Here is a 24,362-nt window from a genome sequence, read left to right as displayed (position 1 = left end):
TGGATTCCAGAAACACCCGAGTCGACTCATGCAGGGGCGCGCCAAATAGAGGGGCGGGGCCAGGCCAGGCGGGCTCTGCGCGCAGCGCCGGCTTCAGGACCCAGATTCGGCTTTGCCCACACTAAATATGGAGGCAGGAGAACCGCGTTCCCGCCGGGCGTGGCCCACACCCAATGTGGCCGCGAGAAAGGCAGTTTCCAGGGCTCTGCCCATACTCAACATGGCGGCTACGGGGTTCGGCCGATTTGGGGCTATGCTAGCCCTGCCCACGGGCCGAGGCGCTGGCGGCGTCGGGTAACGTCATTCGAGCTCCGTCGCGCCGCTTTTGCGCGGCTTTTGCGTCTCGGGTGGCGGGAGCGGGAAGGGGATTCGGATTGTCGCGCCTCCGCTCGGTGGAGGAAAGTGCCCTCTGGCCCCCAAATCAGTCCTTGCACCTGAGCACCCCCGGGAACCGGACCCTTCGCACTCTAGCACCTTCTCGATCCCGCCGGCGCCTCCGAATTGCAGCCCCGTCTCGATTCCCTCAGCGCCTCAGCCACTAGCCGCGATGCACGTGATCAAGCGAGGTGAGAGGCCGGGGAGGGGGCGGCGGGTCAGTGGGGAGCAGGTAAAGGGTCGCGGGGCTGCCGCCGCCCTCGCAGTTGGCCGCGCCCGCCGCCGCTTCGGCTTCCCGCTCGGACCGCCGCGGCTTCCCGCCCTGTCAAGCCAGCTCGGCCTCTGGCTTGCGTCAGTCTCACCCTCCCGTCCCCCAGCCGGCCTTCGCTGTGAGCCCCCGCGGCTTGGTCATCCTGCCGCCTTTCAAAAGAGTAATACCTGCCCGTTATCGAGTAGTTACCCGCTAGTGCGCCGAGCACTTTCCGGGCAGTATTTATTAGCTCCGCTTGTCAGGTGAAGAAGCTGAAGTGCAGAGACGTTCGGTGACTGACGCGAGGCCACCCAGTTAGTCGATGGTGAGGCCAGTGTTCGAACCCGTGGCTAGCCTCGGAGTGTACTGGAAAAGCCTGGGGCTGCTGACCTGTCCAGGGTCGGGGAGGAGCCAGGAAGAAGGGACTCTGCCCTGCGCGGGCCCCTGTCAATTTCCTGATCTCTTTTATGGGGGTGAAAAAGAACGGATCTTAGACCCAGGCATCCCTGGAATTTGCCCTTTGTAGGAGATGTGTTGCCCTCTGCCCCAGGAGTGGTCCCAGAGGAGTTTGGGACTGGGACTACCCATACAGAATCCTCGGTGGGGAGGCGCAGACCACGTCTGACAGGATGGGAGCTCGGAAGAGCCAAGGACTTGTATTCTTCCTCAGCAGCTAATTCCCATTAGTCTTCGCGAGTTCCTCCTTTTTGTGCCAGGCCTTTGCTTGGCAATGGGAAGTTATAAGAGGAGACAGTCCCTGCCTTGGCAAAAGGTCTAATCAGATTGGAAAAACAGGAGCAAAACGTACATTTAGCAGAGAACCGTATGAGGCAGGTCTGAACAAATTTTGACTTGATTCTACTTGCCTCTGTTAAAGCAATAAAGTTACTTCGAAATTGTGGGCACTTAGTACTGGTTGACTGACTGGATGTTTCATCCTCTAGGCTGTGAGTATTTCAAAGGTGGGGACTTTATGCCCACACTTAGCATTGGACTTGCCGTGAATAGGAATTCAAAGAATGAACAAGAACAGTTATTTTAAAATATAGGACATAATGAATGCTATCGGTAGGCAGGTGGTTGATTTGGTTTTGTCCAGGTAGTTTAATAAGAGCCAAGAGGTGAAGAAATGGACAGTGATGGCCCCTTTCCCAGTTTTTAGTATCTTAAGGACATCATTCTCTGAATTTCCCTAGTCCTCCGTTTTAGCTGATGAGACCAAAAGACCGGAATACATAGTACACTTTTATTGGTCCATTCCTGTGGTTGAGATGAGCATCTAGTTTTTTTAGAAAAAAAGTACGGAAGGATGAGGATTCCCTTATGATCAGTCTGTAACAAATATTAATTGAAAACTTGTGAACTTAAATTACTGGAGTAGGTAACGCACCTGTGTTGTACTTTTAATTTTGGGGTCCACTTTGAAATACCATAGTTTAAAAAGTACTGCCTACTACAAGCTCCAAAAGGCAAGGCATATTTTGTAACTCATTCCTTCAGAGAACATAATTTGAACCAGATGATTCTCTGCTGGATTCTGACAATAGCATTCAGCACGGCTTGTTAATATACAAAGTTGTGCTTGAATTTATTTCATTTTTGAAAAAAAGTTTTAAAAGATTTTATTTATTTATTTGAGACAGAAAGTGTGAGGGAAATAGCACAAGTGGGGAAGAGGGGCAGGGGGAGAGAGAGAAGCAGACTCCTTGCTGAACAGGGAGCCCAAAGTGGGGCTCCAGCCCAGGACCCTGGCAGATACTTAACCAACTGAGCCACCCAGGTGCCCCTTATTTTTAATTTTTAATGTGCTCAGGGCTTTTCTGTTTCATTTTTGGCATGCCAGTGAGTAGCAGACTAGCTACTGTCATTTTTGTTAATGTTAATGTAATTATCCAGGAGGGCAATGGGCAGTCAATCTAACTTGTACCTTAGTCTTCCCCCACTTACTCAGGGTTTTGCTTTCCACTGTTTCAGTTACCTGGACAACTGCGATCCGGAAGCAGATGATCCTCTTGAGTATTGTCAGCAGGTCAATGGTAGCCTAATAACTACATCACAGTGCCTACATCTTTCACCTCACTTTGTGTCATCACATAGACATTGTGTCATCTCACATCATCACAAGAAGGGTGAATACAGTACCACAAGATAGTTTGAGAGAAAGACCACATTTATATAACTTTTATTATAATATATAGTTATAATAGTTCTATTTCATTATTTATTATTTATCTCTTAAACTTTATCATAGGTATGTATGTATAGGGAAAAAAGTATATATAGGGTTTAGTACTTTCTGTGATTTCAGGCACACATTGGGGGTCTTGGAATGTATCCTCTGCCTCTAAGGGGATATTACTCTACTTACTGAATGTACTTTTTTCTTGCTAAGCAGTTTGAGGGAAATAATAGAGGAAGAACCCAGTTCCATCTTCAGAGATTTTAGGATTATTAGAGATTTAGGAATAATACATACGGAAATTGTTAGATAACAGAAGGAAATAGTAGGTGAGTTTTTCTCTTGCTATCTTCAGCTATTTTTCCTAATAGAAGAGTATTGCTCAAGGAGATTAAGGTTAAACCATTGCAATAAATGAAGTATAGCTGACCGAGTTGTAAAGTGTGCTTTGGAATATAGTATATGGTTTTCAAAACTTTGGGTTGTAACCCAGAGTAAAAATCACATCTTACATCAGGACTGAGAACACACCAGTGTATGTTGTATAAATTTTTATAAAATGAAACAGCCATTTTCAAAATAATTCCTTTTAAAGCATCTCTTTGTACTTTGATTCTCTCTTGTATTCCAAATCTGTTCTCTAGCCCTTCATCTCTTTTCCCTTATCTCCTTCCCTACTTTTTTTCCTAATCCCCTTTGTAGCCCAGTGTATTATTTTACAAATCTGTGTGGATATTCTGCTGGCACTGAGAAACAATGGTGAGAAGGCAAACATGGTTCTGTTTTCAAAGATCTTAATTGTGAAAGATAGACACATTTGAAAACCTAATATAATAAAGTATGATAAAAAAATAAAGTATGATAAATACTCTGATAGATAAAGTAAAGGCTATAGGAGCCATTCATTCAGTTATTCAGAAAGTGTTTATTTAGTACTTCTTTGTGCCAGGAACTGTTTTAGGTACTAGAGATTACAGCAATGAACAAAGCAAACTAAAATCCCTTTTCTCATGGAGTTTACATTCTTGTGTGGGTGAGAATGGTAAGTATACATAAGAAACAAGTAAACCAAGGACAAACTATATGTTCTCATTCATTTTGGGAATATAAATAATAGTGAAAGGGAATAGAAGGGAAGGGAGAAGAAATGGGTAGGAAATATCAGAAAGGGAGACAGAACATAAAGACTCCTAACTCTGGGAAACGAACTAGGGTTGGTGGAAGGGGAGGAGGGGGGAGGTGAATCAGTGATGGGCACTGATGGGGGCACTTGACAGGATGAGTACTGGGTGTTATTCTGTATGTTGGCAAATTGAACACCAATAAAAAATAAATTTATTATTAAAAAAAATAAAAAAAATAAAAATGTAAGAAAAAAAACAAGTATACCTAAGAATCAATTAATTTCAGATAGTGATTAGGGAGATGATGACAAGCTGATAATAAAAGTGATTGAGAAAGTGATCTAGGATTAGATAGGGAATACCCTCTAGAGCTGCCATTTGAGCTGAGCTCTGAATAATATTAGGGGCCAGCTATGTGAAGATTTGTGGGCTGAACCTTCCAGGTAGAGGGGATGGAAAGTTCATAACTTGTAGAAGAGGGATATCCTTGGTCTTACGGTATTGGCAAAGTCTTGCTGAAGAGACTTAGAGAAGGCAGTTTATATAAGAGGAAATCAGACAATTAGTATTCTGGAGGATTTCAGAAGAGGAAGAGGTCAGTTTGAGTTAGAGTGCTTGGGGCAGGTCTTGTGGATGTGATGAGAGTTAGAGATTAAGTAGGAGTTAGATGTATGGAAAGGTGAAAGAGGTACTTTTAGGCAGAGCAAGGTCCAGGCATTGATGTGGATATGGGGATGGGAGGCCATATTGGGACTTGATATTTCACAGGGAACAGGTGAAGAGGTGATAGGGGTCCAAATTAAGGAAGACTTTGCTTGAGAGAAGAGGATAATGTAGGCAGCAGGAGGCAGGGATTAATGATGTGATGAAGTCAGCATCACCATTTGGTTGCAGAGTTCACCAAATGGAATGATAGTCTAGAGAATGGTCCCTTAGACCACTAGTCTGCCTCCCCCTTCCAGTGCAAGTTAATATAATTGCTGTTGTACTTTTTGTCAGTTTCCTGATTAATGTGGCAGCTACAAGATCTGTTTGCTAATATTGCCTTATTGGTCACCTGTCAGCTTAGTCAGTCAGTTGGTAGAGCGTTGAAGGGACAGTCCCAGGGAGAGCCAGTAAATTTACTCTGTTGCAGAGTAACACTGGATATGTGAGTCTGGTCAGAAGGGGAGGTCAAAATAATGATCAGAAAGAGAAGGGCTGTTTTAGTGGTCATATATCCATGCAGAAGAAAAAGTAACTTGTTTTATTGATGATAGGTTAGTAGTGATGTTTTAGGATTGATTTATTCTTCAGACAGCCACTGAGCTAAGTTTCAACATACAGATGTGAATGAGAAAGCCAAGTGTAAACACATATTTAACATGTCCTTTAGTTACTAGTTAGAAAAGATTGGAGGGACAAAGAGATAAACATTTAGCCTTTTGTGTATCACAGATACTGTGTTTGATGTTTTCCCAATAAGAGCAGCTTTTTAAAAATGAGATACAATAGTTGTAATTATATGAAAGTTTTTAAGACAAAAACACTTTTTAGCTTATCTCATTTTGTTGTCACAGTAAACTGAAGAAGAAGAGATATGATAATTATCCCCATTCTGTAAGTGACGATCTGTAATGACTGATCATATTATGTGGCTTGCCTAAGACAAGCTATTTACTGGTTGGTTATATCTGTTATTCTTGGTAGGAGTAAATAAATAAAGGTTGGATGAGCTACTACTGAAGTTAAACTAAGAATAATAGGACTTTGGAAAGACAAAGAGGAATACGTTCAAAGTACAGAACTGTAAAAGGACTAACTAGATAAGGTCAACATGTATTTGCTTACCATATCCCCAAAATATGAAAACTAAGAGGTTGCAAAGAAACTGAACAGAAACTAAGACGTTGTCTCTGGAAAATTGTCTTGGATTATATATAGAAGTACTTCTTGGGGCACCTGGGTGGTTCAGTTGATTAAGCATCCAACTCTTGATTTTGGCTCAGGTCATGATCTCAGGATCCTGGGATTGAGCCTTGCATCAGGCTCTGTGCTCAGTATGGAGTCTGCTTGGGATTCTCTCTCTCCCTCTCTGCCCCTCCCTTGCTCATGCTCTCTCTGTCTCTCTAAAATAAATATATACAAATTTTATTTATTTATTTTTAATATTTTATTAAAATTCAATTTGCCAACATAGAATATAACACCTGTTGCTTATCCCATCAAGTGCCCTCCTTAGTGCCCATAACCCAGTTACCTTATCCCCCCTCTCTAATAAATAAAATTAAAAAGTAAAAAAGAATACTTCTTTACATGGTGTGAGGTACGTTCAAAATCATTAATTGCCCTAGAAGAGTATGTGAGCCAAATCTATCTTGAAGGTGTTAGAATGGAGACAGGTTTTAAATCATTTAACATTTTGTAAATATTTGAGTTCCTACTGTGGGCTAAGACTTAGTTCTTGGTCTTGGCACTGGGGAATATTGGTAAATAAAACATGCAAAAATCTTTTTCCTTCTGGAAGTTATATGCTAGTGGATGAGTAGGGAGACTCACACAGTAAACAAATACATAAGTAAAGTATATAGTATGTCAGATGATATACGAAGTGCTATAGAGAAAAATAAAGCAGAAGAAGGATGAGGATAAGAAGAGCAAGGCTGTGTTTGGGGCATTGCAGTTTAAAATAGGGTGATTAGGGAAGGCTCTTTGAGAAGATAACATTGACCAAAGACCTAAAGGAGTATAGATAGTCAGGAGGCCAGGGTTGCCAGGGTAGACGAAGTGAAGAAGGTAGGAAAGCAGGAGTTAAAGTTGGGGAAGGGGTACACGGGACAGATTGTGTAGGATTCTATGGAATATTTAATGATTTTGACTTTTATTCTGAAGGAGATGATAAACCACTTGAAGGGGATAATGAAATGATTTTGACTGAAGTTTTAAAAAGTAACTGGCTGCCATGTGGGACAAAGGGAGAAACACTTAGAAGCAAGAATCCAACTGATTTATATATAATGTAAGGGAAGAAGGGAAGATTTTCTGTATAGAATCCCTACTTTTTGATATAAAAATAATTTCTTGATGAATCTGTTGGGGTCTGAATCTTTAATCAGTGAAATAGCATCTTATGTTAGTCAATTTTAAAAGTTTATTACTTTTGATTACCTTTGATTCTTTGACATTCTTATCTTAATGAGTGCTAACATGAATTGCATGGTTTGATTCTTCAGATGGCCGCCAAGAGCGGGTTATGTTCGACAAAATTACATCTCGAATCCAGAAGCTATGTTATGGACTTAATATGGATTTTGTTGATCCTGTAAGTAAATATGGTATTCATTCATTCGTTCATTTATTTATTAATATGGTTTATATTTAAACCTCGTTTCATGTGATTCTTTTACTAGTCTCTTATCTCTTATCATTCACTTGCTAGACATTTGGATTTGGTATTTTGGTTATAGCCTTGAATATAAAATGTGAATTCATTGCTTAAAACTTATTTTCTAAAACAAACCAAAACAAAACTTGTTTTGTAACTTTTGGTCCTGTTCTTTTCAGAGAACTATGAAAAAAAATTTTTCAGAGAATTATAAAAAAAAATTATCAGAGTGCAAAGAGGAAAACTTAACATTTCATCTTATTCATAGGTGGAAAAGCCTGTAGAAAAGCTGTTTTGGAGTTGTGGTCATTTGTATAGGAACTGGTTTAAAATTTGCCTTTTTGTTATCTACGTAGAAAGAATACATTTAAATAATATGAAGTAGATTTAATTGACAACATTTAAATTAAGGAGAACTATTCAGAAGCAAGTTGCTCTTTTTCTCATTATTTTTTGTAACTCCCCTACTCTAGACCCTCATCATTTCTAATCTGGACTGCTGTCTCTAGTGGTCTGTAAAGTGTCCTCCTGGTCTTCCTCCAATCTTGCCCTTTTCAGATACATCTTACACCTAGCTTCCAAAATGATCTTCGAAGTGGAGTCTCTAAGAACCCTTTTTTCAAACCTGTTCGTATTGCCCAAGCCTTATTTAGGTGTTTTATCTGTACTGCTCTGGCACTTGTGCTGACTTCCCAGCATTAATCACATGATATGGAAATTAATTATATGTCTCTGTCCTCACCTAGAATCAAGGGTGGGCGGTGTCATATTCTTGTGATATCTGCGATGCTTGGCATGTATGTAATTAGATACTTGGTAAATATTGAATTGACCAAAGTGTTCAAAAGGAAATAATTTTAAAGTTGTTTAAAATATGCTTATTATAAATTCTCTCTTATATTTAGGAATATAAATAAAATATATTTATATTTTATTTTTATATTTAGGAATTCTAAACAATAATTAGAATAGTAGAATGGTAGAATTGGAATGAATCTGAGATATCATCCTATTTCATCTTCCTGTTTTAGAGATAAAGGTTCAAAGAGAAGGGGAGTGACATACACAGATGACTTGTTATTTTACCCTGAGTTCTGATTACTTGCCATGTAGCACCAGAAACTATTCAGAAGACTTCTCTACTCTTTTACTGAACATAACTTATCTCTTGGATCTGAGAAGAAAGTGATCAGGAGTGTGGGCTTAGGTATAATATAAGTAGAATAGATTATAAATTAGTAATACACACACACACACACACACACTTTTGAAGGGGGCATGCTTTGGTCACCTGGGAAGTGCATTGATTTTTCTGTTGAATTATGGTGTCTTTTAAAGATTCAGTAAATACACCAAATTTTGTTTTTCTTAAAAATGTATATAATAATTTATGCATTATGTCTTTTAAAAAGAAGAACCTCTTACAATATGGTCTGGAAAACAGTGAAATGTAGTGAGGTTGAATGGGACGTGGAGTAGGAGTCTTAGTAACTGTGGGCAAGCCCCAGTATCCTGAGCCTTGGTTTCTCACGTAAAGTGGTGATGGTAATAATACCCATCTCATATGGCAACTGAGATGTCAGTGAAAATTGAGCTACTTTGTATCATGTGAAGTGCTAAGAGTAGTCATTAAATGATTTACACCTTCATCTCTTTTAATCGGAATGATTAAAGTTTGATTCATTTGCTTTCTCAGACTGGTCCTTAGGTAGAATTGGCAGGAAATGGGTAAGTTTGTAGCTCAAACCCTAATCACAGAGGGAGAATTTGAGTGAAAGATGAGGAAATACTAAGAAAATCACTGGTTTGTTTTTAGCTATTTTCCTGAGGCCATTACTCTTTATGGAAGCTATACTAGGGTTTCTGTTTGTTTGATGACCCCTCTTCATTGCATATGTAGTATGTATTTCCTAGTGGCTCTATTGGTTTATGAGTTCTCATTACTAAGTTTCCCAAAGTACAACATTCTGCAAGATAATTTTTCAGAAGAGGAAGTTGTCTGTTTTGTGTTGATAATAAATTTGATTTGATTGTTTTCTTCATTGATCTCTTAAGGAGGCTAGTGGTCCTTGGGGAAGCTCAAGTAGTTCTTGGTTTTGCTTTTATAGGCTCAGATCACCATGAAAGTAATCCAAGGCTTATACAGTGGGGTCACTACTGTGGAACTGGATACTTTGGCTGCTGAGACAGCTGCAACCTTGACGACTAAGCATCCTGACTATGCCATCCTGGCAGCAAGGATTGCCGTCTCCAACTTGCACAAAGAAACAAAGAAAGTGTTCAGTGGTGAGTCTGGAGGAAAAAGAATTCTCAGAAAATGTATGAGGCTATTCAAATGAAACCTTAAATTTCAAAAGAAAAGTTAACATCTAAAAAAAATTAAAAAAAAAAGAAAAAAAGAAAAGTTAACATCTTATTTTAAAAATGTGCAAATGAGGGGCATCTGAGTGGCTTAGTGGTTGAGCATCTGCCTTTGGCTCAGGTGTGATCCTGGGGTCCTGGGATCAAGTCCCGCATCATGCTCCCCACAGGGAGCCTGCTTTTCCCTCTGCCCATGTCTCTGCCTTTCTCTCTGTGTCTCTCATGAATAAATAAATAAAATGTTTAAAAAAAATGTGCAAGTTAGTGGCAGAGAGGGGGACTGGAACTTCTTGTTTCTCTATGCTGCTTACTTGCTGCATGAGTCAGTGGATCCTTTTCTTTCTTTTTTAAGCCTACCTTTAGGTGGTTGATGGTAGTGTGGTTGGAAAAATGAGTAATATTTACTGGCAAGTTCTGGGTTGAACAAAATGTCTTTTGGCATCATTAGCAAGCACTTCATACCATCACTCCAATTTTACAGTTCAGGGAATGCGAGCAAAGGACAGTTAAATAATTTGATCACTATGTAACAAGTGATATATGAAAAGTCAACTGGTAGACTGAGATTAGAAATCTTTGGGCTGTCAATTCCAGATCTATTATGTGGGGCTCAAACATTATATCACCCTCTTCATTAGATTTATTTATTACTTTTTAAAAAAAGATTATTTATTTTTGAGAGGGAGAACACAAACAGGGGGAAAGTCAGAGGGAGAAGCTGACTCCTGCTGAGCAGGGACATCCTCTCCCCACCCCAATACTGGACACCCTCTCCCCCACCCCAATACTGGACTTTGTCCCATGATGTTGGGATCATGATCTGAGCTGAAGGCAGAAACTTAACTGACTGAGTCACCCAGGCGTCCCTCATTGGATTTATTGTAGATATATTGGTTAAAAATTGATGTATAGATTTAAGATAGTCCCAATCAAAATGCCTGTATTATGTGTGCATATATAAGTTATATGTAAATGTGGACTGCCTACATTTACATATACCTCTGCTATGATGTCTTGAAAAAGAACAGAGAGGGAGAGCTTATTAACTGTGATTATAGAAATAAAATGCTTGGGATGATAGATTATAAATTCAAAATTGAGTTTTTATTCCTTTGAGATAAAAAAACTATTGAGATAATGATTTCTACTTTTATTTATTTTCAACCAATAATTCTCAATGGGGTTGGTCATCAGAATCATTGGGAAATCTTTTTTAAATTAGAAGAGGCTATGTTTAACTCTGGAAGATTGTTTCCTTAACTGAGGCATTATTATGTATTTTTTCAACATGTATATGGTTATTGAGCGCTTTCTATGGTAGGTAATGAGATAGGTTGGCATGATAAAAAGGGTTTTAGAGTATTATCTGAGGATTGAATTTGCTGTTAAGTGATTCTGACATTTATTTATTTATTCAAAAAATCTTTTAGATGTGATGGAAGATCTCTACAATTACATAAATCCACATAATGGCAGACATTCTCCCATGGTGGCCAAGTCAACACTGGATATTGTTTTGGCCAATAAAGATGTATGTATAATGCTTTTCTGGTGAAAAATTTTTTTACAGATTCTTTTTTTTTTTTTTTTTTAAGCAACAAGCACATTTTAAAAAATTTAAACACTACAAATGGTATAGGTAAAAAAGTAATTCTGCCTTGCTGAATCCTACTTTTCCTTTCTAGGGCAAGAATGTTTTATCATATTTAAATTTATTTTTCTAGAGTTGTTCTATAATATGTGTGTGTGTTTATATATATGTACATGTATATTTTTCCTTTTAGTGGTAGTGTACTATGCCTACCGTTTTTGCTAATACTTTTTTCACCTACATGTTTACCTTGGAGGTAGTTCTATATCAACATTTATTTTTATTTTTTATATATCAGCATTTATGAATTTACCCTGTTCTTTCTAATGGCTGCATGGCCTTCCATTTTATTTTATTTTATTTTATTTTATTTTATTTTATTTATTTTATTTTATTTTTATTTTATTTATTTTATTTTATTTTATTTTATTTTATTTTATTTTATTTTATTTTATTTATTTTATTTTTCTTTGCCTTCCATTTTTTTTATGGCCTTCCATTTTATATTGTCATTGTACATATGCATAAGAATTGTTCTATTGATGAATATCTGTTTTGCATTTTTTGCTGCAGTGAATATCCTTGTATAGCATGTGCTTTGCTCATAGATGAGTATATCAGTAAGATAATTCCCTTCAGTGAAGTTGCTTAGCCAAAGAGTATGTGCATTCAAAAATTTTGTAAAAAAAAAAAAAAATTAGTAGACATGATCATTACATAGAAACACTGTCAGTATTTTGAAAAATAAAACTAACTCCATTTTTTTCTATCCAAAGTGTTTATTTGTACCAGATTATTTTTGTTTTCCTCTAAACAGCTTTATAGCCAAGAAAAACTCTGTAACAATGACCAGTTCTGCTATAAATCTCATGATAACACTAGTTTGTTTAAAACTTGTTAAAGTTTTTTTTTTTTTGAAGAGCCTTAGAATTGATGTAATCCTACCTTCTGTCATTGTTTATCATATTTATTGTTACATGCAGTTTAAAATGGGCTAATTTTAAAATAAAAATATGTATTAATAAATATGTGGTACCAATACCTTTAGATTAACAGGTAGTCTAAAGACATGTTTAAGGATAATATGATCCCTCTTGTGTTTAGTTCTTTCCTTCCTTAATTAGAGATGAACTGTAAGCATAATGAGGAAAGTTTGGAAAACCACATTAATATTTTTACTTATATACAGCTTACATTTATATGTTCTCTTCTAGTCTTTTAATATAAATGTTTTAAACCTAATTTAATTTATGTACTATTTTATTTTCCTTAGTGATAGATATAAATTTCTAGTCTAGTAGTGTTAATCTCTTTTATATCCTGTATCAATTTTAGTTCTGGAGTCAGGCCTATAAGATCAGATTTTGTGAAAATAAATCTAATTATCTTAATTATGGGTTTTTTTGTTTTGTTTTACCTCTGTCAGCGCCTGAACTCTGCCATTATCTATGACCGAGATTTCTCTTACAATTACTTTGGATTTAAGGTAAATAATGGGTTTTAATAAGTGGGAATTCCTCCTTAAATCAGGAAATACAGATTTTTGTTATGTTTTAGTGATATAAAGGCAGTAAGTTTGGGAGTCTGGATGGTCCTCAGGCAGGGATTAGGTTAAGGTGGTGTGGTTGTTTCAATTAAGGAAAGATAGCTTGATGCATTTGCGATTTTTGAATTTTTCAAATACTACTCCATAACTGAGAAGTTATGTAGATACTTTGTTAGAATTATTCCATATTTTTCTGTTTATGTAACAATTATATATTCAATCCCTACTATGTGCAAAATACTTTTTAAGGTACTTTTGTGTTGATAAACAATATTGTATAGTGTGATTGAGAACATGAATGTTGTCAGACCATCCTGGTTCAAATCTCTGCTCTTATTAGCAAGTTACTCAGTCTCTCCGTGCTTCAGTTTCCTCATCTTTAGAATGGGGATAATAATAATAAAATTACAATAACACATTCTCTTGAGAATTAAATGAGTATGTGTATGTGTGTTTGTGTTGCTTATATCGGTGCCTAGCCTTAGAATAGCACTTCGTAAGTATTAACCATGAAGACGACGATGATGATAAATACCACAACTTCTGCAGTTAACATTATACACATTAATACAGAGCTGGCTTTTTCCAGGAATTTTCATGTAGTCTTTTCCAAAAAAACAGCCAACCAATAATGTTCCAGACTGAAGCCAGTAAGAGTAAATAGGCTGTTCTTTTCATTTAAAATTATATAAAAACTGAGAATATGTAAATAAATTGCTTTGGGGCTCCTGGGTGGCTCAGTCCATTAAGCATTTGCCTTTGTCTCAGGTCATGATCCTTGGGGTTCTGGGATCGAGCACCATGTCTGGCTCCCTGCTCAAGTCAAGCGAGGAGCCTGCTTCTCCTCTGCCCTTCCCCGCCCCCTGCTCGGGTTGACTCTCCCTCTTAGGTGCTCTCTGTCTCTTTTTCTCTCAAATAAGTAAATTTAATCTTTAAAAAAAATAGATTGCCTTATTATGAAAGATATATCCATTGTGTCTTTAAAAACTATGCTCTGGAAGTGTTTTGGTTGCTTTGCTTTTTCTAGACACTGGAGCGGTCCTATTTGTTGAAGATCAATGGAAAAGGTGAGAAACGAACATGTTTGTTATGTTTTCTATTCTTTATATTGAATATAGAGCTCTGAGTTATTAGCCTTAACATTTCTATTTAAATGCTAACATTTTTAACTTTAGGTTTGGCTTATGAATAATTGTTGGTGCTTATTGGTAGAAAGCTTTTTAAATTATCTTTTGGTATTCCTTTTTGACTCAAGTGCATGTCTCAGCCTAGTTTTTCTAACATCCCATCATTTGAAACTCCTTTTGTTTTTAGTGGCAGAAAGACCACAGCATATGTTGATGAGAGTGTCTGTGGGGATTCACGAAGAAGATATTGATGCTGCTATTGAAACATACAACCTTCTTTCTGAGAAGTGGTTTACCCATGCCTCTCCCACTCTGTTTAATGCTGGTACCAACCGCCCACAGCTTTCTAGGTATGTTTCATCACTAGTCATTTTTAATATTCTGAAATGGTTTTGATTAGGGAGATAGACCTTGACCTGAAGAAATGAGGCAGTTAATCACATAAACATTAATTTAATGAACATTGAATCACTCCTGTTCTTATCAAATGAGATTTGCATCCTGGAAAGATCTGCAGTATCATAAATGAATTGGAGAAACAAATGCTGATAATGAAATTTTCTAAAGTTCACTGTGATGATATTTGCACAACTCTCTGAATATACTAAAAGCTGTTCATTATACGCTTTAAGTGGGGAATTGTGTGTTATGTGAACTATATCTCAATAACATTGTTTTAAAAACAAATACCAAAAACTAATTACAGGACTCTCTAAATAGTCTGTACTTTTGGATTAGGGAAGTGAAGTAGAGATTGAGAGAGTGGACAGATTCAGGAGGTATTTAGGAGGTAAAATTGACAGAATTTGGTAATGTTTTTGATTTGGGTCAAGGATGGTTCCTAAGTTTATGGGTAGAGTAATAGGATTAATGGTGATACCATTTTCTGAGAAAGGGAACACTGAAACAGAATCTAGTAATATTTAAAAAAAAAAATACCCCTTAGCAATATTAGTGTATCCAGGAATTCAAAGATATGCTAATGTCAAATGTTTTGCTAATGCAAAAACTGCATTAATGTAATCCATTGCACTAACATTTTATACTCCATCAAATACTCTTTCATAAAAAAAATTTAACAAAATAGATACAGAAAATAACTTTCTTAATTTTTAGAAATATCCACTAAAAACACCTCTGTTTTCAGCAATGTAGTAGATGCTTGAGATGGCATTGTAAGGTAAGAAAAAAAAAGGCTTGTAAATGAGGGAACAAAACTGTGATTCACAGATGATATGATTTTTACATAGGAAATTAATACTTTGGCCTACATTTTAATAGAATATATATGATCTCAGAGTGGCGAAGGATATCTTAAAATAGTTATAATAGACAAAAAAGCATTAAGGAAAAATTGACTACATTATAATTAAAAACTTCTGTGAACCAAAAACAAAGTGGAAAATCAAGTTTCAGACCTAGAGAAGATATTGGCAATGTGTATTAACTGTCAAGGGATTATAAGAAAAAGACACAAAACTAATAAATAGGAACCTGGGCAAAGGATATAAAGAAATAATTCACAGAAGAAACTTGACTGTCAATAAACATGTGAGATGATAAACTGTTAGTAATTAGGAAAGTAATTAGGAAATTTCCTAGTAATTAGGAAATTACTGTTAGTAATTAGGAAAGTAACATCATAATGAGATATTTCATATCTATCAGACTGATAAAAATTAAAAGGCTGATAATACCAAGTGTTGCTAAGCATGCAGAACACAGGGAACTCTCATACATTGCTAGGTGACTATACTTATCCATTCACTTTGGAGAATCTATAGTAAAATGCATATTTTTTGACCCAGGAATTCCCCTCCTCGGTTTTTATTCTACAGAAATCCTTAGACCCAAGCACCAAAAGATGTTCAAGAATTTCCACAGCAACATTGTTTAGAATACCAAACAAATTGGAAATAATCCAAATGTCCATTGACAGGCAAATGGACAGATAATATTGGTATAGTCATACAGTGGAACAGCTTATATCAATGAAAGTAAATTGAGAGTGACATGTATCAGTAGGAAAAAAATCTCTTAACACAATATTGAATTAAAAGCAAATTGCAAAAGGATAAATAAATATACAACCAGAAATGTAAAAATGTCGAACATATATAAATGCTAAAAGAAGGTAGAAATGCATGGAATGGTATGGGATTGTAATTAGACTATATTTGTAGTGTCTTTTCTTGAAATAGATGGTAAGTACAAAGTATATGTCATATTATTCCCTGTATATTTCTCAGTGCCAGCATATTTAATAGAAAAAGTTAATGGATAGAATCCATTTGGGTGGATGTATATTCAAGATAGTGAAAGGATTTTTGGTAGAGTGAGGTTCCTGAGGTAGGGAGCAGGATGAGATCCAAATCACAAGTCAGAGGGCTTGTCAAAAAAGATGTAAAGGAACTGTATTACTCAGCCATTAGAAATGACAAATACCCACCATTTGCTTCAACGTGGATGGAACTGGAGGGTATTATGCTGAGTGAAATAAGTCAATTGGAGAAGGACAAACATCATATGTTCTCATTCATTTGGGGAATATAAATAATAGTGAAAGGGAATATAAGGGAAGGGAGAAGAAATGTGTGGGAAATACCAGAAAGGGAGACAGAACATAAAGACTCCTAACTCTGGGAAACGAACTAGGGGTGGTGGAAGGGGAGGAGGGTGGGAGGTGGGGGTGAATGAGTGACGGGCACTGAGGGAGGCACTTGACGGGAAGAGCACTGGGTGTTATTCTGTATGTTGGCAAATTGAACACCAATAAAAAATAAATTTATTATAAAAAAAAGGAACTGAAGTTCGGAGGGTCTATCAGAGAATTGGTTGACCATTGGGATAGATGTTTCTTATTTCATAAATGTTTAATTTTTTTTGCCTTACTAATAGGTTGGAAAGACCTATTAGTGATATATGCTTAGGAATTTGCATGAGAAAATATGATAAAGCACATCTGCAGTCTCATAAACATGTCAAATTAGTATTTTATACTTTATTGTAAGACTTCCCTCTAGGCTTAGCATGTAGGAAGGGCAGCAAAGTGTTTTTAAATTAATATGATTCGTTGATATGTCTTGTGTCATATCCAGTAAAAGTATTTTTTTTCCCTAAAATACCTAGGAATTTTGTAAACTTCAAATCCTTTATTTGCCCAACTTAATGTTTTTGGGGTGCATAGTTAATTTTGTTTCTCTGCTTTGTTTCATTTCCTTGCTGAATTGTGACTTTTTCTTCCCCTGTAGCTGTTTCCTTCTGAGTATGAAAGATGATAGTATTGAAGGCATTTATGACACTCTAAAGCAGTGTGCATTGATTTCCAAGTCTGCTGGAGGAATTGGTGTTGCTGTGAGTTGCATTCGAGCTACTGGCAGCTACATTGCTGGGGTAAGCTTCTGTTTTATGACTGAAACATTGTAGGCTAGAGGGATTCAGGTTGAGAACATGTCTGCTGGGTCTCTAATAAGTGCTAGCTGGCTGTGTGACTTAGAGTCAGTCATTTCACTATTTATTTCTAGCTGCTGGTTTATATTAGATGATCTGAAGGATTTTTTTTAGCCCAGATTTTGCAGTTCACATTTATTTTAGCAATAATAGTAGCAGCTATCATTTATTGATTGCTTACTATATGCTAAATCTATTATAAAACTTTTACCTGAGTTACTCATTTAATCCTTGCTACAACTGTAGGAGATGGGTACCATTAGAGACACATAGTAGGAACTTCACTCCTTACAATGACTTTGTGGTTAGAGGCAATATCGGCTTCATTTTACAAGTGAGGAAACTGAGGCAGAGAAAATTAAAATTACTTCAAGAGATCAGTCACTTAATATGTGATAGAGCCACATATTAAGGCTCTAATGCTTTAAGGCTCATGCTTTAAACATTGGCATCTTATGATGTGAATTTAGCCCTTTACTAGTTCACTATTGATTGGGAGTCAAGATAAGGATGTTGGATAAGACCGGGGTTTAAATTCTGTCTCTGCTACTTTCCAGTAGTGCGGCCTAGCAGAAGTTATTTTACATCTCTGAGTTTGTTTCCTCACCTATAATGTGAAAAAAAGATCTAACCCTACAGAATAAAGTTAGAGACTAGAAGGAAACTATTATATTATGTAGTGTTTTAGAGCACTTAGATATAATAGTAGGGTGAGCTATTGCTCACTTATCTTTCTAGGCTTGCTTTGGAGTTAGGATTATTTTATAAATTGATGAGATACTTTGTAGTTTTAGGAGTCTCTATTTTCTTTCTTCTTCTGCCTTTTTTTTTTTTTTTAAAGATTTTATTTATTCATGAGAAACAGAGAGAAAGGCAGAGACAGAGGCAGAGGGAGAAGCAGGCTCCATGCAGGGAGCCCCATGTGGGACTTGATCCCGGGACGCCCTGAGCCAAAGGCAGATGCTCAACTGCTGAGCCACCCAGGCATCTCGAGTATTTTCTTATTTTCATTCTAGAATCCATTTATTGTTGAGAATCTCCATTTATCTTTATTGTCTTTATCTGTTGTATATAATTCTTACTCTGAGTTGCCTTGAATTCTTTTGGGAAAAAGACATTGTAGTAGTGCTTTTACTCTACCCAAAGTATATCCTTATATAATGTCCATTAGAAGGTATGGAGTTTAAATTTAGCTACCCTGATTTCAGATTTTTTTGACTTGTAACGTTACATCTCATTGTAAATTAGAGATGCAACAACATTACAGCAACAATTAGAGAAAAACATTTTTGTTTTTTGTTTTTTTTAAGATTTTATTTGTTTGATGGAGAGAGTATAAGCAGGGGGAGTGGCAGGCTGAGTGAGAGGGAGAAGCAGACTGGAGCAGGGAGCCTGATGTGGGGCTTAATCCTAGGATCCCAGGATCATGACTTGAGCTGAAGACATTTAATGACTGAGCCACCCAGGCACCCCCATTTTGTTTATTTTATATTGAGTATTCTGTTTTCAAAGCAAAGGAGAGATAGAAAGCAAGTAAAACTTAGTATAGACTAGGAGAGAGTTATTGTTCGCTGTTGAGCCATTTCATTCTTTTCCTTGTTTAGTCCCACTTTTTTCCTCCAGATTGCTTTATTCTTGGTCTCTCTTTCAGACTAATGGCAACTCCAATGGCCTTGTACCAATGCTGAGAGTATATAATAACACAGCTCGATATGTGGATCAAGGTGGAAACAAGGTATGTTCTGTTACTTGAAAGTCCTGGAAATCAGAACTAAAAATCTTTAATAATGTATGCTTCAAATAAGATGATTTATTGTGTATATTTCTAACTACTCTTTTTCACTTTTAAAATCAATTTAGTGAAGTGTATTTACTTATTTTAAAAGTGTACACACTTTTAAGCGTAGAGTTTGATGGATTTTGACAAATATAACATACTTGTGTAGTTACTATACCAATAAGGATATAGAACCATATCCATTACCCCAGAATGTTTCTTCAAGCACCTTTGATTAATTACCCCATCACTTCCACCTGTACATACTTCATCCCTGGTTCCAGGCAGCCAATTGTCTAGTCAGCTTTTATTTACTTATTTTTATTTTTTTATTTTTTTAAGTAGGCTCCATACCCAATGTGGGGCTTGAATGCATGACCTTGAGGATCAAGAGTCACATGCTCCACTGACTGAGCCAGCCAGGCACCCCCCAGTCAGCTTTTTTATATGACCGTTTATTGGCAAAGAATTTCTAAAGTTGTGACTTCTATTAATACCTAACCTTGAAAAAGGGTTGTAATAGTCTTATAGCTTTCTCTTTAAAAAACAAAACCAAAACTCTTCCTATTTCACAGAGGGAGAAGTAAAGTTGAGAAAATAGGTTATTTACCCAGTGTTAACAGCAGAATAATTTGCAATTTGAGTCTGCCTCAAACAGATATGTAGGCACACTAATCACCTGTTAGTTTATATATTTCCATTGATGGACTTTATTTATTTATTTATTTATTTCCATTGATAGACTTTAAAAATGATCATTGGAGACCTTATTAAGATATCACTTTATCTTTAATAAGAGCACAACTTAACTATTGTCAAGGTTAAAGTGATTTTCTGCAAGTTTTGCATACCTGTTATATAATGAAAAGTGAACTATATGGCAGCTGAAAAGGAAGTTCCATCTATGGTTCACTGTGTTACTTTGAACAAATTATTTCATCTTGTTTTTATCAATTGGCTCTTTTTTACTCCTAGAATTATAAGAACAATATTACTACTTATATTTGTAGTATTTTTATTTGTATTATTTAATTCCTTAATTGTGAAGATCAAAGGAGATATAGAAGTACTTTGGAAAATACAAAGTTTCTTTGATTCTGTTTCTGAAAAGAATGATGAATTTATTTGCCTTTAGCGACCTGGGGCATTTGCTATTTACCTGGAACCTTGGCATTTAGACATTTTTGAGTTTCTTGATTTAAAGAAGAACACGGGAAAGGAAGAACAGCGTGCCAGGGACCTTTTCTTTGCTCTTTGGATTCCAGATCTGTTCATGAAACGAGTGGAGACTAATCAGGTGAGAAATAGGTACCTTTTGGTAAGAACAACTTGATTCATATCAGCTTTCTTTTTTCATCAGCTTTCATCTTAAATCAAACTTAGGAAGAGCTCACCTATGTGTTATGCTACAGAAGGCACTTTAAACAATTTAAGATATGCCATTCCTGCCCTCTTGGATTTTTATTCTCTGAAGCAGATGCTATCCGATCTAAAATACTTAAAAGATCATGTATAAATAGGCAGAACTAGGTGTTTAAGCCTGAGTCCAAAATGATTAATTCTATAGCAGATTTCCAAGAGAGTCTATGGAAGCCATCTTATCCCTTGCAGTATTCCTAATGGACTATGCAGTTGGTTATTTTTTTTTAAGATTTTATTTATTCATGAGAAACACATTGAGGAGAGAGAGAGGGGCAGAGACACAGGCAGAGGGAGAAGCAGTCTCCATGCAGGGAGCCCAATGCGGGACTTGATCCTGGGTCTCCAGGATCACGCCCCGGGCTGGAGGCAGCGCTAAACCACTGAGCCACCCGGGCTGCTCTAAGTTGGTTATTTGAAGTCTCTTATGGGTTCTTCCCTTTGTAGGACTGGTCTTTGATGTGTCCAAATGAGTGTCCTGGATTGGATGAGGTTTGGGGAGAGGAATTTGAAAAGCTATATGAAAGGTATGGTAAAAATATGAAAGTAATAATTTTTAACCATGTGTTTCTTTTATTTGGGGGATCCAAATTTCAAAACATCAGTCATTAGGCAGTTTCTAGGAATCTTCAGAAATATGCAGGAGAGAATGTAATTAATAATTTTATTTTGGTCAGATTTGCTACCTGAATCTTCACCAAAATTTGGTTTGTATCTTCCTTCTTAAAACTTGGGACTTACTTTGGTGCTTTAGTTTTTAATTGATACTTATAAAAATGAAAGTAAAGGGTTATTTTGTTTTGTTATACAGTACATTTGATTGAATTAGTTATGCTTTATATTGCCCACAGAAATCAAGAACAGCTAGGACACGTGTCAGTAGTTCATTAAATAATAGCACAGTAGTAGATTTAACTACTTTACATGTTATTCCTTCCTTAAGAAGAGTATTGTTGATTTAGTGGGATTTGAGTATATTCTAAATGGGTCCAAAGCTGCCTGATTTTCCTCTGTAGCTTTAGCCACAGTAAAATGAATATCCTATTCCTTTTCTTTCCCCTTCTCTCTTAGCAAAACATAGTAAACATTTAAGAATTTTCATAATTTTATATCTTAGTGTCTTCAAGTTGTCTACAACTTTTTTCTTAGGGAATATTTAAAGTAATATTAGCTTTGCCTTTCAGTTATGAGAAACAGGGTCGTGTCCGCAAAGTTGTAAAAGCTCAACAGCTTTGGTATGCCATCATTGAGTCTCAGACAGAGACAGGTACCCCGTACATGCTCTACAAAGATTCCTGTAATCGGAAAAGCAACCAGCAGAACTTGGGAACGATCAAATGCAGCAACCTGTGCACAGAAATAGTAGAGTATACCAGCAAAGATGAGGTAGGTAGACAAACTTCTGCCCAAGTCCTGAGAGAATAATTTTAGGCAGTTATTATTTGTGAATCCCTCATTTGATTTCGCTTGAGAAGGGGGAAGGGAGTTTTCATAGTTTGCTGTAAGTAGAAGGCACTAAAATAAAGATGACAAAGGAAAGAACACGTGTGATCTGTGCCCTTAAATATCTTACAGTCTAAACCATGTGGAAAAGATTATCACTTTTTTCTTAACACACACATTGTTGTAATAATCTTTTCTTAGTGTTCAGTTAAGACAAACACAAGAGAATGTATCAGGATGTTCATTCAAATTAAAGTATGTAAATAGGTAGAGAGTCCATTCAGTAAATGGTGAGGTAAAATTCTAATCTCAAATCTTTAAAGCAATTCACAGAAGAGGCAAGGCTAGAAATAGGACGTAGATTTGTTTTCTTTGTTTGCTTTTTAAAAAATATTGTATTAATTTATTTGAGATTGAGCATGAGCCAAGGAGCAGAGGGAAGGGGAGAAGCAGACTCCCCACTGAGCAGAGAGCCCAACACAAGGCTCGATCCCAGGACCTTGGGATCATGACCTGAGCCAAAGGCATATGCTTAACCAACTGAGCCACCCAGGCACACCACTTGTTTTTTGTTGTTGTTGTTGTTTAATCTTATGAAAAAACTTTCCATTTGGGAAGAACAGCCTGTCAGATCTGAGACAGGAATAGGTTTTATGCAGAGAATGTCAAGTAAGTTTGTTTTGATGGAGCAAATACATTATGGTTTGGTATATGGAGAGATAGGCTATGGCTGGGGGAGGGGAGATAGTAGGTGAAATGTCACAGAGTAGAAAGCCCTCATAAGTTCCAAAAAGGAAAATAGCTTCAAAAGGCTGGGATGTGAAGGATAGTTCTTGTTTCTGGTAATAATTGAGTGTCTTGCTGTGAAAGGAAGTTGGAGGTTAGCTTATGGAGATTATTATAGTTTTTGGATGACAGGCTGCTTGGATGTTGGATGTAAACTATGGAGATGAGGAAGAAAGAGCAGATACCATCTGCTAGGACCTAAAAAACATGACAAATGAAAAGTGGGGGAAGAAAATTATTAAGTGAATTAAACATACTGCAGTTTAATTTAGCCAGAAGTAGTGAGCACTAGCTATAGGTAAGGCACTGTACCAAGTGCTCTGGGATGAAAATGATTGTGGCTCAGGCCCTGCCCTTTAGAAATTTATAATTCATTATTGGAGAAAATATTCCATTCTCAAGTAACTATTGTACTGGATAGATTATGCTATAGAGACCCTCTTAAAACACAAATCAGACCGTATCATTCCTCCACACAGCACTCCTCTTTGACTTTCCGTCCCATGCAGAGTTTGTTCATTCTTTTTTAAAATTGAAATATAATTCTCATACCATAAAATTCATCCTTCTAAGTGCACATATCAATGTTTTTTGGTATATCCACAAGGTTGTGTAACCATCATTAATATCTAATTCTAGAACACTTTCCATCAACACAGAAAGAAACCTTGTATCCATTAGCAGTCGCTTGCCAGTTGCCTTCCTTCCCCATCTCTGGCAACTCTTAATCTGTTTTCTGCCTCTGGATTTGCTTCTTGTGGACATTCTGTATAAACAGAATCACATAATATGATATGGTGGTCTGTTGTATCAGGCTTATTTCACTTAGCATGTTTTCAAGGCTTATCTGTGTTGTAATATGTATCGGTATTTTATTCATTTCCATCCAGAATTCCTACAGTGCTCTGAGTTCATGCACAACTGGGCATGCCCATCTCATCTACTGTTAGTTTCCTCCTTGCTCACTGTGCTCCCGCCCTATAATTTCCAGATATATCAAGTACACTCTGTCCTCAGGATTTATGCTTTTACTTTGTTAAAATGCTCCCCCCCCCCGCCAAATAGTCACATGGCTTGCTGTCTAACCTTTTCTTTTTTCTTTTCAAAGATTTTATTTATTTATTCATGAGACACACACACACACACACACACACACACACACACACACAGGCAGAGACACAGGCAGAGGGAGAAGCAGGCTCCATGCCGGAAGCCCGGCATGGGATTTGATCTTCGGTCTCCAGGATCAGGCCCTGGGCCGAAGGTGGCACTAAACCGCTGAGCCACCCCTGCTGCCCCTACCTTTTCATTTCATTGTTCGTACGTCTCATTCTCAGTGTGGTCTTTCTTGACAACTCTGTTTAAAAATGGCACTCCTTCTGTCCTTATTCCTAGAACCCTTTTGTCTTTTCCTGCCTTATTTTTCTCCCTTGCATTCATCAGACTTGTGTAGTCTGAGCTGTGCTTTAAACATGCATAACGTGCAGAATTGAGTAGATATGATGAGCATGAGAGAGTCTAGTTGAGAGGAGTTGAGATTTTGGGTTAGGATAGTCATAATCAAAATGGA

At 37.0% G+C, this 24,362-nt stretch overlaps 1 protein-coding gene across 1 annotated transcript in view; it reads left to right on the top strand.

The window, feature by feature from the left end:
* The first annotated feature begins 219 nt into the window (after nt 1–219).
* The window catches only part of RRM1 (ribonucleotide reductase catalytic subunit M1), a 34,916-nt gene continuing 10,773 nt past the window's right edge, over nt 220–24,362 (top strand). The window contains exons 1-12 of the mRNA XM_041730577.1: nt 220–566; nt 7,141–7,229; nt 9,401–9,578; nt 11,084–11,184; nt 12,671–12,730; nt 13,818–13,857; nt 14,105–14,267; nt 17,169–17,310; nt 19,019–19,102; nt 20,280–20,441; nt 21,011–21,090; nt 21,748–21,949. Of these exons, the coding sequence (XP_041586511.1) occupies nt 548–566; nt 7,141–7,229; nt 9,401–9,578; nt 11,084–11,184; nt 12,671–12,730; nt 13,818–13,857; nt 14,105–14,267; nt 17,169–17,310; nt 19,019–19,102; nt 20,280–20,441; nt 21,011–21,090; nt 21,748–21,949 (1,320 nt within the window). The 5' untranslated portion in view covers nt 220–547. The remainder of the gene's footprint in view (nt 567–7,140; nt 7,230–9,400; nt 9,579–11,083; nt 11,185–12,670; nt 12,731–13,817; nt 13,858–14,104; nt 14,268–17,168; nt 17,311–19,018; nt 19,103–20,279; nt 20,442–21,010; nt 21,091–21,747; nt 21,950–24,362) is intronic.

This window comes from Vulpes lagopus, chromosome 15 (genome assembly GCF_018345385.1).
Source record: "Vulpes lagopus strain Blue_001 chromosome 15, ASM1834538v1, whole genome shotgun sequence".
NCBI lineage: Eukaryota > Metazoa > Chordata > Mammalia > Carnivora > Canidae > Vulpes > Vulpes lagopus.
The sequence above is the reverse complement of the archived record's forward strand: the minus strand, read 5'-3'. Positions and strand labels throughout refer to the sequence as shown.